The sequence below is a fragment of the Salvia hispanica genome, chromosome 1 (genome assembly GCF_023119035.1).
Source record: "Salvia hispanica cultivar TCC Black 2014 chromosome 1, UniMelb_Shisp_WGS_1.0, whole genome shotgun sequence".
Taxonomy (NCBI): domain Eukaryota; kingdom Viridiplantae; phylum Streptophyta; class Magnoliopsida; order Lamiales; family Lamiaceae; genus Salvia; species Salvia hispanica.
The window spans coordinates 5,506,491-5,522,515 of record NC_062965.1 but is presented as its reverse complement, the minus strand read 5'-3'; the positions used below and the strand labels follow the sequence as shown (position 1 = coordinate 5,522,515).

Sequence of the window (16,025 nt, the reverse complement as noted above, 5' to 3'; positions counted from 1 at the left end):
TCGTCGTCCATCTCTAAGTAAAGCAGAGATTTTGTTCGATATTTGGAATGCTTATTTATGGGAGGGGATTTCGGAGTACTAAAAATTGAAGCTTTTCAACTTCGAAAATTAAAGTTTTTTTTTTCTTTTTTATGTGAGTCCCAAAGTTTTTGAATGTAAGATTAAATATCACATAAATTTTGCCACAGTTGTCATGGGCTTCTATGGTAAGGCCGGACTGGTTCAAACCAGTCAACTTGGTGCCTGCTGTCCAACCCACAACCAAAGTTGGTTGGGCTGTGTTTTCTTTTAATTAGTTCTGACCCAATTAGGCATAAGCTCACTTGGGTTGCAAACAAAAATAATTTTTACTTCCTCCGTCCACCGAGCCATTTTCTGATTTTAGTTTTCCACGATTAAAGAATTATTTATTTTTTTCCACTTTTGATATGAAATACTAAAAATATGTCTTAGAGCATTCGCAATGGCGCCCTTCCCGTCGCCCTTCGGAGAGGCTTCCGGGAAGGGCGCCCCGGACGTCTGCCGTTGAGGCGTCGAGAGCCGGACGCGGACGTCCGGTGAGGACACAGGAAGGGCGCGGCCGTCGGCGGAAGGGCGCGGGCGGACGCCCGCCATTGTGGCGACACGGGGACGTCCGCCATTTTTAATTAAAAAAACAAAAACTCTATATATATGGCTCGTTGAAATTCATTTCATACGCATTACTTGTGTTAACAAGTTGTTTCTCTCTCTAAAATCTAAATTTCATTTCTGTTGAAGATAAATGGAGAAAGATAGGAACTCTCCCGCCACGAGCGAGTCACATACGTCGTCTTTCCCCGTCGGAAATGCGGGGATGGTTCCCCAAATGGCGGGGATGCATCCGCAAATGTCCCCGTACTACAATATGTACAATTGGATGGGTGGGATGGGTGGTATGATGATGCCCGAGGGCAGCGGGGATTGGGGATGACACCCAATATGATGGTGGGATGGCTGGGGGGAATGACACCAGTGGGGATGGTGGGGGGGTTGGGGGGGAGAGGAATGACACCGGCGGGGATGATGCCTGGTATGATGCAGCCCATGCCTGCCGCTGCGCGGGGGAGGGGGGAGGTAGCAGGGGCTCCCAAACACCTGTGGACAATGTCTACCGTCCATATATGGATTTATTGTCTGGATACTCCTCTGGATACTCAGTTCACCGGCATCGACACTTTCTATTTTGAGGAATTGGGGCTATCTACGGTCAGGGAAACTCCCAGTGAGACAGGGACAACGGCAAGGGGCAGGGGCAAAGGCAAGGGCAAGGGGAAAGGCCTGGCCTCTTTCTCGCGTACGAGGGCCGATGAGGATGTGGAGGAGACGGGAAGGAGGACCGTCTGGACCGTGGCGGAAAAAGTCGCGCATGCGAAGGCCTGGGTCGGTGTAGTCGAGGATCCCTACATCGGGAATAACCAGCATATCGACAAAATGTGGTTTCGCATTAGTCAAGGCTACCTCAAATGGAAACCGGCTGATGGGAAGCCTCATGGTCCCGAGCAATGCCGGAAACAGTGGGAGCGGTTGAGGCCAAGCTTAGTCGATTTGCGGGCCTCTACCAAAACAACCTCCGCCAGGCAACCAGCGATATGTTCGAGGAGGATGTGAAGATCCGTGCCATACAGCAGTACCCCGACAAGTAGTTGAAGTTCCGTGAATTCGAGCATTAGGAGGTCTTTCTCGTGGTGAAGAATTCTCAAAAGTTTTCTGCGGGGGTTGAAGCGGACTGGCCGAAGCGGACGAAGATCTTCGCTTCCGGCGAGTACAGCAGCAGTGTCGGTTTGCACTAGCTCCCCGAAGCCGAGGTAGTGATCCCGACCCCTCAATCGTCTTCCCGCCGCCGTCGTCGCCTGATTGAGCAAAAGACTGCGCAGCGGATGGCAAGAGGAAGCGCCAGCGAGTCCGACAAGGTCCAATCGGAGGCCCCTCAAGAGTACAACAATCTCGCCCGCGCACAACAAATGGCTACCCTGGTACAGACCATGCATAGGTGGCATAAAACGACCGATCCTTTCTACAAGAGGATGTTGAAGGATGCCATCGACACATTGAAGCGCGATTTGGGGATGCCACCCATTGGAGATGATGGCGCCGAGACTGGTGGCGGGGACGACGGCAGCGGCATTGCCGGCGGGGACGACGACAGTGGCGACGGGGCGACGCGGAGGACGAGGAGTGAGTTGGGGGGTCACATTTTGTTGAAGCTTGGGTTATTTTTATGACTACGTAATTTTTTTTAAATTTAATTATGTAAGTTTTTTATTAATGAACTTGTTGCATTTTTCCCATCCGTATTCGTGTTGAAATTTTAATTCTGTAATGTAAAATTAATATTTGTGAATTTTTTTTTATTGGGGGAAGTCCGTGCGGGAAGGGCGATGGGAAGGGTGGATTGTGCAGTGGGAAGTCCTTATGACGTGACAGGAGGGTGGGAAGTCCTTATGACGTGGCAGAAGGTGTTTTTGAAAAGGGCGAAGGGATGTCCGTCCCACTAAAGATGCTCTTAGATACTCCTTACTTTCTCCATTTACTTTTATTCACAAATTTAAGTAATTTTTTAAAACCCGTGCTGAGTCAAAATAGTACTCCCTCCATCCCACAAGAATATCTACTATTTCCTTTTTAGTCCGTTCCACAAGAATATGCACTCTAATTTAAAAAGTCTTCTTTCTAATAAGGTGAGACCATTTTCTACTAACAATCCTTTAATTACTTTTTCTCTCTTACTTTAACAATTTTACACTAAACTCGTGCCGATCCCAAAGTGTATATTCTCTGGGGATGGAGGGAGTATTAATTTACGTGGTGGATGGAGGAAGTAATCTATTTTATTTTTTTATATATTTTTTATTTTTTATATACTATTAAAATAAAAAATAGTTAAAGAATTAAATTATTTATATGATTTTATAATTTACTTATAATCATATATAATTTATTGAATGATTTTAAAATTATACTATTAAATAAATATCTATATTCAAATTTATCATCTTATTATAATTATTTTCAATAATCGGATGTAAATAGGAATTTAAAAAATATAAATTAACGACTAAACATAATTTAAATTTATTAAAATTAGAAGATAAATAGGATTTGTAATTATGGTCTTATTTTGGATTGGGCTGGGCTGAGTGAGTTTGAAAAATGATACAATTAAAGTCCACTTCAATAATTAGCCCAGTCAAGACCTGCTTTGTTTCGGATTGGTCTTGAGCCGGCTCATACTGGACATGAGCCGTGGCCAGCCCTGTTCATAAATTCCAAAATCATGTTGACTGTTGAGTTGCAAAATCCATAGAAATATCAAATAAGGTTATGATATTTTTGGTAATTTGTCAGTTTACCGTTAGTATCAAATTTAGGGGTGTCATGTAAATAATATTCATATGTAAGTATATCAAATTATAGTACCATCAAATTTAGAGTTCGTATCAAATTTAGGGGTGTCTACTTACTTTAGAAGATTGAACCACATGGGAATTATTGTTCTGTTATACGAATGATTGGTGTTTTTTTTTTTTCTTTTACTTCTTGTTCATAAAATTCCATCTCTAGATGAGTTATCACCCCTTCTAAACATGCTATTAAGAGTGTCAGTGCGTATCTGCGTGAACATTGACTACCAACTATTTGAAATATGGATATGAATTAAGTACATTCTAAAGTTCCAATCCATTTTGTATAAATTAATAATAGATTCGCATATTAATAATTTTAGTATTTATTTAATTTAATTCTTAATATGAACCGACTCCTACCGGTCAAAATTTGCAATTTCACAGATGTTACTAGATTTATTATAGTCATTTATGTTTTACATTGTATTACCATTACAGCCAAGAAAAATCTATCTGTTCAATACTTGAAAAGGAAACTTAATCTCTAAATTTCAACCATATAATTTATTTTTGAAAAATTTCAACCATACTGGGATATATTGTCTGGAGTGCAATCTTATCTCTTCACCCCCCTCTAACACAAAAGATAGTACTCTATTTAATTGATTAATAGAGATATACAAGTATTTAATGCTTTTCTGGAGTGCAATCTTATCTCTTCACCCCCTTTAATACAGAAGATAGTATTTAATTGATTAATAGAGATATACAAGTATTCTAATTACCCCCTCTGTATTTAATTGATTAATAGATATATACAAGTATTCTAATTACTTTCTCATCCCAGGTGATTAACTGCTTTTTAGCACGTGTTCGGGGAAAATGATAACAAATAATTAAAGTAGAAATAAAGTAAATTATTAATAGAATAATGTATATACGACTCTTTTCTATATTATTCATTCTCTTACTTTTCTTTCTCTCCACTTTAACTATTTATTATCATCTCCGCAAAACAACGGTCAAAAAGAAATCTATCACTTAAGCTGGGACGGAGATAAAAATAGTCATTCTGGTGTCAATAATGCCGCAGTATAATTTAACTGATAAAACTCGTCACATGCATCATAACATGCTATCCAAAATTATTTAAATCAATACTGTATAGTATTTATTAAAAATAATAAATTATTGATTTAATAGTTTATCGGTAGTTTAAAATTTAAAATTTACTCCTATTTCATAAAAATATAAAAAAAAATTATAATCAGATATTTTTCAGATCTGTCATTTATATGTTTTAGAGGTGTGTTATATGTCGAATTTTTTTTTAAGAATATGATAACGCATCCACATAATTTGTTCAATAAATTAAAGCTTCAGGCCCAATAAGAACATGTATTGCGTTTCGGGCGACCTTAAATGGGCCTAACACTATGCCAAATTGGGCCTACGTTTTACTAACGTCTTCGATTTTTTTCTTTATTCTTTTGTTGAGAAGAACTTCTTTAAATAATGTATTAATGTGCGTGGGTGCATTTAACATGTTATAAAATTAATGGAAATTAAAATCCGTTGAATCTTTTCATTAATAGCAAAAACTCCTAGCATACTTCATATTATGTATACCTTTCAAATTTAAAATTTTCTTTTGTAAATCGGTATTGGAGATCACAATTATTCGTCCCTTTAAGAACTCAGTTGTGGTCTTTCAAAATCCACACTAGATTATGTTAATTGCAAGTTAGTTCTGATATTTCAACTTTCAAATGAAATAATACTCACAATTTTCAAGCTTCCAATAAAATATTGAATAGAAGTCAATTTTTATTTTCTACTTATAAATTACAACATATGGTACTGCGATGTGATTATAACTTATGTAAATCAGATTCATTACTGTTGATTATAACATATTATGTTTGTCGATTTTTTTCTTTATTCTTTTGTTGAGAAGAACTTTAAATAATGTGCGTGGGTGCATTTAACATGTTATAAAATTAAAGGAAATTAAAATCTGTTGAATCTTTTCATTAATAGCAAAAACTCCTGGCATATTTCATATTATGTTTACTGATGGTGTATCGGAGTACATATAATATAGTTAAAAATAAAACGAATTTATGTTAATTAAATCTAATCCAATTTAAAGTTTAAAGACATTAAAAACATAATTATATATGTTCATCTATATTTTTATTTTAATAATTTACTATGTAACTTGTTGTAAGATGCATAATACTTTATCATTTAAAACTTGTTTAATGTGAGTTTTTGTTGCATTTTTGTAAAGAAATGAGAGTAATAAACATAATTTATTGCATCAAATAGATGAATTGATATGCGAAGTAAATACTCCCTCCGTCTCAATAAATATGAAATATTTGATTTCCGACACAGGATTTTATGCATGTGTTGTTTTATGAGTTAATGAAGAGAGAGTAAAGTACTCCCTCCGTCCCGCTTAAGATGACACGTTTTCCTTTTTAGTTTGTCCTAACTACGTGACACATTTCTTTTTTTGGTAACTTTCTCTCTCCAATTAATACACTCAACCATTTTTTCTCACTTCTATTAAAATATCCATCTATTTTCATCTCTCTACTTTAATACCTACACCCACCTTCTCTCTCCAATTAAACATTTTAACCAATAACTCCTAAAATCCTGTGTCGGCTAAGCAATGTGTCATTTTAGCCGGGACGGAGGGAGTAAGAGAGAGGAAAAAGTAGAAAGAGTGATGTTTCCATTTTAGGAAACGTTTCATTTTTAGTGGGACAATTCAAAAAGGAAAACGTTGCATTTCTAATGGGAAGGGAGTAGCAAATAAAGTTGAGGAGGAAAGGAAAGGCCCTTAGAAGTTTCCGCCAGAGAAAAGGATGTAATATGAGCCAAAGTGACGTCGTTTTCCAGACTACACAGCAAAGGAGGAAAAATTAAAATTCCATATTATCTTGAATTTGGGGGCTAGGGTACGCGCATCCAGATTTCAGATTCCAATCCTCTCCATCGCCAAATCCGTTCTTCGATATCAGAGTTCAGCTTCTGAGCCCTCCGCCATCGTTTTGAAGCCTGATCGGCGGCGCCTTGACTCCTCTAGTCCGATCTCCGGCGGCGAAGAATCGAAGGTTAGTTACACAACATGAATTGTTGTTCTCCTTGCAAGGCCCAATTTTTCTTCTTCGGCCCACGTTCTTCTTCCTATGTGTTAGGATTTGATGTGAATTTTATCCTCCTTAATTATACTCTGGATTCAATTTATTTCCATGTCGATTAGGATTTGATATAGGATAAATATGTACGAAACTCTCTTGTTCCTATCCCTAATTAATTCTTACTTTTCATAAGCCGTCTGTCAAAGTAATATGGAGAGAGATCCTTACAAGACTTGCAAGAAATGTGATTTGCAACAAATTTGGATACCGCAAGAAATATGGAGAAATCTCCTTACAAGACTCCCGATCAGATGCCTTATGAGGTGTAGGTGCGTTTGTAAGTCATGGCGCAATCTAATAGAAGGGGATCAGTTTGCGACTCCAAAACAATTCATGGCTTTTGTTAATCAAGACATGACGGGGTATGCAGTCGCTGATGAGGACGGCCAACCACTTTTCCAATTCTACTGGCCCCCTTATTCAACTTCTCACCATCGTTTGGTAATTAGCTCAGTTAATGGTTTGCTTTTGTTGTGGGATGGATTGGATGATAATCGTGATATTCTTTTCATAGCCAACCCAATGACTTGTGAATATACTGAGCTTCCTCCTCTACCTACACGTAGGTGTCTATATGGATTTGGAGTGAGCAAATTAAGTGGACAATATAAGATATTATGTGTTGATGAATCTAGGTTTTCTCATGTGTACACTCTAGGAGGAGAATCTGCATCTTCGTGGAGAAGGATCCTAGCACCACTGACAACTAGATTGCCTACAACAAAGCCATTGTGGGACTCAGTTACACTTAGACCATCACTTGATTATGCTGTATTTTTAAACGGAAATATTCACTGGGTTGCTTGTGATTTAGAGAATAATTTTTTAGTTTGTTGCTTTGATCTTGAAACAGAGTTGTTTACCAGTTTTCCTCTTCCATCCCTTGATGTGCGTATCTTGATTCATCCTGAGGATAAACGTTCGGTTTTCTTATATTTGGGATATCGGCTATGCATTTTAGAGGACCAGCTATGTTTATGCGATACATCATATCCTAGAAATGCTGCCAAAATTTGGAAGATGCACAATTATGGAGATGCAAGTTCTTGGATAAAGGAATATGACTTCAAATCACCGACATACTATACCACTCCGCTCAAAGTTTTGACGAATGGTGAATTGTTGTTTACTGGCCATGGTGGATTATTTATCTACTCAAAAAACACTGAAGCTTATGATGTACGTGGTTTTCTTCAACAATATTGCTATTATTACTTTCCTAGCACCACTATTTACATCCCTAGCTTTTTATCACTCAAAACATTGGGAATTCACAATGTTCAGTCATTATGTTTTTATTAGGGTTGCATTATTTGAATAGTTACTGGATATTGTGAAAGTGGTGACATCTAAGTATTTGCATATGTAGTGTTTATGCTTGAATGCTTTCGTCGAATTTGATGCAAATGTTTGGAGATGATAACTAAGTAGGGCTGAGCTTATGAAGAAAGCCAATGGCCAATATTTTCCTTATCTTTGAATGTGTTTTCTATGACCATATGATATTTGTTTGCTGTTTCTTACTATTTTATTAGGTTTTTTTAGTTATTTATCTATGACATTTAATAGTTAATTTTTATTTTTGCAAGGCCTTAGGATTCAAGGAACATTTTCTTGAATTTTACTAAAGAAATTCGGTGATCAAATTAAATAAGGGACAATTCTTTCTATTTGCAACGTAGCCAGACGACATGTCGTCATACACCAAAACACTGTAGTTCAAAGGGTGCTCTGCTTAGCAAAGCTCATCATACAAAAATCTAACTAAAATTACATTGAACTAACCATCCACTTACCAAACATAGAGCTGTGGAACATACACTATAACTATTCTAGAGAAGAAAAAAGTCCAGAATTATTGAGAAACCAAAAGCAGCAATAGAGAGACGCTGATGCTTTTCGATAACCAAACAGATAATCTATGTTTGGGCAGAATTGTGGTTTACGTGTGGGGTGTAGGGATCAAGACTTACTGTTCATGATTGATGGCTGCCAATGTCTGTTTCTCGTGGGTGTGGAGTTTGCTGCAATAACCTTGCAATAGTAGCCCCGGGAAAGATTATTCTCCGTTATGGGCCTCTGGCCGAACGGGTTTTGCTTTATACATTCTTGAACATTTTCTGCTTCGGCCAACCCCTCTAAGTAAACACGGAGATCACCTCCTGGCCGCCGGTGCCGGTTAAGGAATCCTCTCTCACTGCTGAGCTTTAACGCCGCCGGTGCCGGTTAAGGAATCTATCTTTAACAGAAAGAAAATGCAAAAGAAATTAAACTGGAACAGATGGAAAAATACCGAATCCACAAATGTATTTTTTTTAGTCTAGTTATTTCGAATCACTCAATTATGTACTCATTTTATCCAAAGTTATGTACTCCACTAATTTTATGAAATTTATATTTTAATTATATTATTTATTTATTTCTATTGTATATATTTAATGAAGGTAGTATTTAATGAATTGTGCATCTCTTAAAATAGTAGGTACGCATAGTATTTTTGTGTTTACTAGTAGATATACGACCCGTGTAATATGATTGTTGTAGTCAATGTGCTATATAATGTGTGTTGACGAATAAAGATGTTCTAAGTGCAATACACAATATATCTTAGAACATTCAAAATTCACGTCTATATTATTTACGTTTCAGGTTAGTTTTTGAAGTTAAGTTTCACACACACACAATCCACACACCACACAATCCGCTGGATTTTAATGATTCTCCATGTGATTTTAGGGAACGAAGTGTCGTCACAATGCTTCTCTCAATGATCTCATTTTTCGGCCACCTTGAAAATTGATTTGAACTTTTGCGGCGGCCTTTTGACCAACTAGTATTATCTATGCACGAGTCATATGATTTTCACTTATTTAATACAAATTGAAATGATTAAGCATAATTAAGAAATAATATCATATGTACACTTTAAAAAAAGAAATGTACTTCTACCCATCCCATTCCAAGTAAAACATTTCCTACTAAGCACTGGAATTTATAAAATTTTACTTTATGAGTTGAGTAGGGAAAAAATAAAGTAAGACGGAAGATAAAGTGAAGATAATGATGTTTCTATTTCAAAAAGTGTGTTAATTAGAGTAAGACATAAAAAAAGAGAAATATGTCGCTTACCGTGAACAGACGAAGCCTATATATATATACTAACACTTCAGTATAGATATCATATAAAAACATGTTTTAAGAAGTTACAAAAACAAATGCTGATTATAATATTTTTCAAATTTAAGATAAAAACATAAAAATCAAACTTTAACAACACGTCTACTTAATAGTACGAAACAATAAGGAATATAAACTACTTAATAAAAAAACTTACAATATTCAATAAAATTTGATCTCCAAAAACATAAATATACATAACTAGGAATTTAACTTAGAATGATAACAACGAACCAGTGGTACATAAATATTGAAATATGAACATCATCTTTACAATCTAAAATCTTCAAAGTTAACAAATGCAAATTAGTCTCATTCACAATAGATGAATTATTTTTGTCTAAAACAATATCACTTATATTTATCTGCAATCTTGCTCATATTTCCTGAATCGGAAAATTTGGAATTTATGGATCTGAGAATTGCAATAATAAGATTTTAATTGATTTTTTCGTAGAGTAATATATATATGTCATGCATTGGAAATCTATACATATTGATAAGAACTTGTAGATTATACATGTATTTAAGGATAAAATGTTTCCTTCAAGCCTAAATCTTAAGTTCCAATGCTTTATCTCATGTGTACTTCATCGTCACATTGAGTTTTAATATTCCGGCAGCTTAAGAATTAAGGTTGTTGAAGAAATTAGTATTTGAAAAAGGAGTTAGAACATTTGGTGATATCTGAAAATACAAAGAGAGAGCAACATCTAACTATAACTTAAGAATAAGAACCTGTCTAAAATTGGAGAATTGTCAATAATGTTATTACTATCATTTAGTTTGCATTTGATGCCTTAGATAGTTAAGAAAAAAAATTATATGAGCTAAGCAGGAATATCTACTTGGCATGCTTCAAGTTGCATAGTGGCATTTGTGGAAGTTGGTGTGCAACCTTACAGAAGTGGGATGCGGCAAACATTTTTGTATTTGTGCTTAGGATGTATTTCTTGGATCAGTTATGTGAGACTTAATGGACCATATCTGAATAATGGTGTCTTGGGCTTGGATGTGTTCAGCCCAATGACTTATTAATTCTGGGCCCAAAGCTTTAGGTCCGGTTGGTCGCTGCCTTACTCTCTAGAGTGGTTGGATTGCTGCCACGTTGCAACTCCACGCAAATCGCCCCTCCTCGTCGTTGGATGTTGAGTGTGTTAGTTTTGTGAGTAATAACTGAGGAGTCTCTTAGACTCTCTCATTCATTCTCTCTTCAACTCTCTCTCTCTGACGATTTTTCTAGGGTTTCCATTCTTCGTCTGAGATCTTCTCTTTGATTGTTTCTCTGAGCCTTTCAAAGTGTTTCAACCGGTGAAATCACTAGCAGAGGTTACCTCTTCGGTGGCCTTGCGAAGTCCAGCGCTAGGTCTAACTTGTTTGTTGGATCTGCTAAGTTGGAGGCGATTTCATTGTGTTCTTGTGAGGATTTGTGAGTTCGTGAGTATTAGAGAGGTTCTCTCGGTGAAAGGGGGTTGTGCGTATTGAGACGGTAACGTTGGTAGCAATCAGTGAGGTCTTGGTAGATCTCTGATTCAGACGGTTTCACTACGCTCCTTTGGATAAATCAGTGTGATTGAGGAGGTCCTTGGCCCAGAGCATAGTCACATTGTGACCTGAGCCATATCCGCATATCTCTGATTTCTTGTCTCCTTTTCTGATTTGATTTAGACTCTTTGAGTCTTGTGTTGATTTACTGATCTATCTACTTGAGTGTGCAGGTACTAATTGTTGGGACTACCGCAGCGGAAGACACGGAAACCAAACAGGTCCTAGAACGGATCTATTTAGTTGATTATGCATTCGACTCCAATTTCATGCAATATTCATAGATCTATAGATATAACATCAAATAAACACATAATCATGCAATTTGATGTAGATTCGATTGTTACCTCATTTTGATCCATCATAGGATCGAAGTTGCTAGCTGCACCACCCGGAGATCCTTGGTTTATCGACCGTGAATCTTCCAACCTATTCCCTAGTCCTTGATTCTCCATCCGTGTGGGCGGATCTTAGATAATCAATAATAGTCTTGAAGAGATCTAGGGAAAACCCAATCACAAACACGAAATTGTCTTGATCTAATCCTATGAATTAGGATAGAACAAGAACAAAAACAAAAACCCTAATTCTCCCACGTGCCAAGGCACGAAAACCGAGGCAAGAGAGGAGAGAGAGAGCGCCGGTTATGGCGGCTAGGGTTAGGGTTTGTGATGTGTGGAGTGCTTACTAGGGTTTCCCATCTCTACACTATTTATAAGCATGGACTTGTTGGGCTAGGATGGGGATCCATGGAATGACTTAAGTGTTGGGCTCACCCATTAGATAAATTACTAATTAAATCAAATGACCCATGATTTAATATATTATCAATGGAATATTATTTTGTTCCACTAAAGAATAATATTGCACTCCCACTTAAATCACCAAATTACAAATAACTTGGGTCCATTTTATTTTATAATATTTCTCGCGTTTAAGATTATCTTGATCCGTCAATTTAATTCTTTTGTCTGCTATGTGACTAGAATTAAATTAATTCTCCAAAGAGTTTTTCTAGTTTGAAACTTTATTTATTATTCGTGGAATAAATTCCAACTGCGCAGATTTCTGAATAATAAATTCCTCTTTCAAACACCTCATTGGGGATCACCCTTTTAGGGATTTAATCATACCACACTGGGCACGCGAATTCTATGAAATAATATTCCAATACCTTCATGTTATTCAATTACTACCACCCAAGATATCATGAACTTGAGTTACGTACAAACTCTCACATATTGATAAGTCAAAGTGGCGTTTGATTGAATAAACAATATTGATATTAATATCATAGACTAGAAAATACTAAACTTTCTTAAATATATTCTTTCAGTAGATAGCAATAAAGAATACATTTCGGATTAGATCCTTTCAGTGCTTTACCACACCGGTGTTACTAATCTCTTCTTAGGTAAGAGAGAATTATCACAAACACCGCAACCGTACCAATAGGTAGCCAAAGCCTATATAGGTTGTGAATACGTTTTTCTTCTTACTAGATCTGGCCAAGTCCCCTACTGGAAAACTCATGAGGAGATTCATCGAATTTCCCTACTTGACCTTCTTAGTAAAAAGCCTTAGACTTGTTTATTATATTTCAATAATAAACCATTATATTATATTATTTATTCTCATAAATAGGTAAACAAGTGGACGTGGCGTTTCTCGTATACATGCACAAGCTGACTGTACAAAGGCATGTACGCTCGAAACATCTTTTAGTATACAAACCCCAACAAAGCATTGCCATTGGGAGTAAGTGGGTATTCAAGCGTAAACGAGGTCCGGATGGGAAGGTTAAATTGTTTAAAGCTAGATTAGTGGCAAAGGGTTATACCCAAAGAGAAGGCATCGATTATGATGAGACCTTCTCACCCGTCGCTATGCTTAAATCAATTAGGATTCTCCTATCCATCGCAGCCTACATGGACTGGGAAGTTTGGCAAATGGATGTCAAGACCGCCTTCTTGCATGGCAGTCTTGAGGAAACCATTTACATGAAACAACCCGAGGGCTATGAGGTTAAGGGCAAGGAACACATGGTGTGGAAGCTTAAAAGATCCATTTATGGACTCAAACAAGCATCCAGAGCATGGAACATGTGTTTCGATAAAACTGTTAAATCATTTGGTTTTGATCAGTGCCCAGAAGAGAGTTGCGTATATAAGAAAGTTGAAGGTGCAAATGTGGTGTTCTTGGTACTTTACGTGGATGACATCTTACTAATTGGAAACAATAATAAGATGTTGTCGTCCGTAAGAAACTGGTTGTCTACCCAGTTTGAGATGAAGGACTTGGGAGATGCGGGACACATTCTAGGAATCAAAGTGATCAGAGATCGCAAGAAAAGAATGTTGTGCTTGTCTCAAGAATCCTACATCGATACTGTACTACAACGTTTTAGCATGGAGAATTCCAAGAAGGGTTTCGTTCCTTTCAGACATGGAATTCATCTATCAAAGGAGATGTGTCCTACGACACATACAGAGATAGAAGACATGAAAAAGGTTCCATATGCCTCGGCAGTTGGAAGTCTCATGTATGCTATGTTGTGTACACGACCTGATATATGCTTTGCCGTAGGCATGGTGGCTAGGTATCAGTCGAACCCTGGCCAAGGACATTGGACTGCAGTAAAGAATATACTCAAGTACCTGAAGAGGACTAAAGAGTATGTTCTAGTTTACAAGGCATCTGATCTATGTCCGATGGGGTACACGGATTCAGATTTTCAATCTGATCGTGATTCGAGGAAGTCTACTTCTGGTTATGTGTTCACCTTGGGAGGTGGAGCCGTTATATGGAAGAGTGCAAAGCAGAAATGCATTGCGGACTCGACCATGGAAGCCGAGTATGTAGCTGCTTCTGAAGCTGCAAAAGAGGCTGTATGGCTCAAGAACTTCCTAAAGGAGTTGGGTGTGATTCAGAGTTTGCCCAAGAGCATCACGGTATATTGTGATAACTCTGGAGCTGTTGCAAACTCAAAGGAACCACGATCCCATAAGGCAAGCAAACACATTGAGAGGAAGTATCATATCATTCGGGAGATTGTACAGAGAGGTGACATACAAGTAGTCAAGATTGCAACAGAAAACAACCTTGCTGATCCTTTCACGAAAGCCCTCTCGGGTGGGACGTTCGATCGTCATATGGAAGGGATAGGTGTTAGATGCATTAAAGACTCAGACCTGCTTTCTCTATAAGTGGGAGAAATTGAAGAAAATTGACAGTAGTATACTCGAAAGCATGTTTTGAGTATAAGTGGGAGATTGTTGGAACATATATACTAAAAAGCATTTTTCGAGTTTTTGAATTTGATAAATTGCTTGTATATTGTAAACACTCTTCATTTAATGAGAATAATAAATGTTTTCTTCATACTGTGTATTTTACTTTAATGGGTATTGACCGTATTTAATTATATATTAAATTATATAATTAAAGCGCCGGAAAGTAAAATCAGTCTAAGTCTTCTACATTGAAGGTTGGGTCGTGGAACAGGTCATCACAGTAGGTGGCCCAACCGGTACCTTGTAGAAGTAAAACTTTTTCACAACCTAGATAGGCTTTGGCTACCTATCGTGAAAGGTTGCAGTGTCCATCCGAAAAGTCGTCTTTACCTTGAGAATGACTAGTGACACTGGTGTGGTATAGCATTGAATGGATCTAAAGTATAGACACGTCTTTGTTGCTATCTACTGTAAGACGATGTCTTGGAGATTTAATATTTCCTAATCTTTGTAATAATATAGGACACACGTTATTTAATCATACGCTGCTTTGACTTATCAATAGGTGCGGGTTTTTCGTAACCCAATATTCCTGATATCTTGGGTAGTAGTAATTAATAACTAGTATGGTGTCAGTTTTATTATTACATTGAATCGTGTGCCTGCGTGGTTTGACTATATCCCCAAGAGGTGTTCGAGAGAAGTTCTATTATTCGGAAACCCGGCCGGTTTGGATTTAATCCAAGAATAAATAGAAAAGGAAAAGTATATTTTTAATATACATCTCGTACTAGACAAACTCTTGGAAATAAAGATATTAATTAATTTAAAGTCTATAGCAGACTACAAATTAATTAATGGATATAGAAAGTCTTAGACACGGGAAATAATATATTAAAGAGGTTAACCCGGATTGCTTGTAATCACGGATTGGATGGGCGGTCAATATTTCTTCTATAGTGGCACAAGAAATATTCCATTGGCCTTATATTAAATTATGGGTTATAATTTAATTAGTAAAGAAGGTCCAATTGGGGAGGCCCAATCCAAGCCCCATAGATCCCTAACCTAGCCCATCATAAACTCTATAAATAAGAATGTAAGGAGATGAGACAAATGTTATCACAAACCCTAGCCTCCACACTTGGCTTTCTTGTCTTCTCCTTCAAGATTCTTATAATTTCTAAGAGATTCCTCCCACAAGGAATTTAGATCTATAGAGTTAAGGGTCATAGGTTAGAAGATCTTTGGTCTTGCATTCATAATCAAGCTTCAAGATCTACACGTGGAGAAGTAGCAAGCCACTTCGATTCTTTGGAGAATCATTGTTGTAAGTATTCAACAACATAATTTAATTTAAATTATGTGATTAATTGCGCAATTATATGTTTCTACATGTTCAAGCATGAAATTGAATCGACCCACATAATCACCTAAATAGATTCTTATGTGGATTTATTTGTTTTGCAATTTCCGCTGCGATTATCCCC

General features: G+C 37.0%; 1 protein-coding gene across 9 annotated transcripts; it reads left to right on the top strand.

Moving 5' to 3' along the window:
• The first annotated feature begins 6,276 nt into the window (after positions 1–6,276).
• LOC125201379 (probable F-box protein At1g14315) lies at positions 6,277–8,053 on the top strand. Of its 9 annotated transcripts, none has more exons than XR_007172892.1 (4): positions 6,277–6,493; positions 6,714–7,021; positions 7,095–7,142; positions 7,239–8,053. XR_007172892.1 is itself a non-coding variant. In XM_048099462.1 (3 exons), the coding sequence occupies exons 2-3, from the start codon at positions 6,731–6,733 to the stop codon at positions 7,880–7,882; spliced, it is 1,056 nt and encodes a 351-aa protein (XP_047955419.1). In that variant the 5' UTR covers positions 6,280–6,493; positions 6,714–6,730; the 3' UTR covers positions 7,883–7,976. The 9 variants fall into 9 exon arrangements, 4 of the variants coding, with proteins under 4 accessions (XP_047955419.1, XP_047955421.1, XP_047955420.1 ...); XR_007172891.1 differs by having other exon boundaries at positions 7,216–8,053; XR_007172889.1 differs by having other exon boundaries at positions 6,714–7,142; positions 7,216–8,053.
• The last annotated feature ends 7,972 nt before the right edge of the window (positions 8,054–16,025 follow it).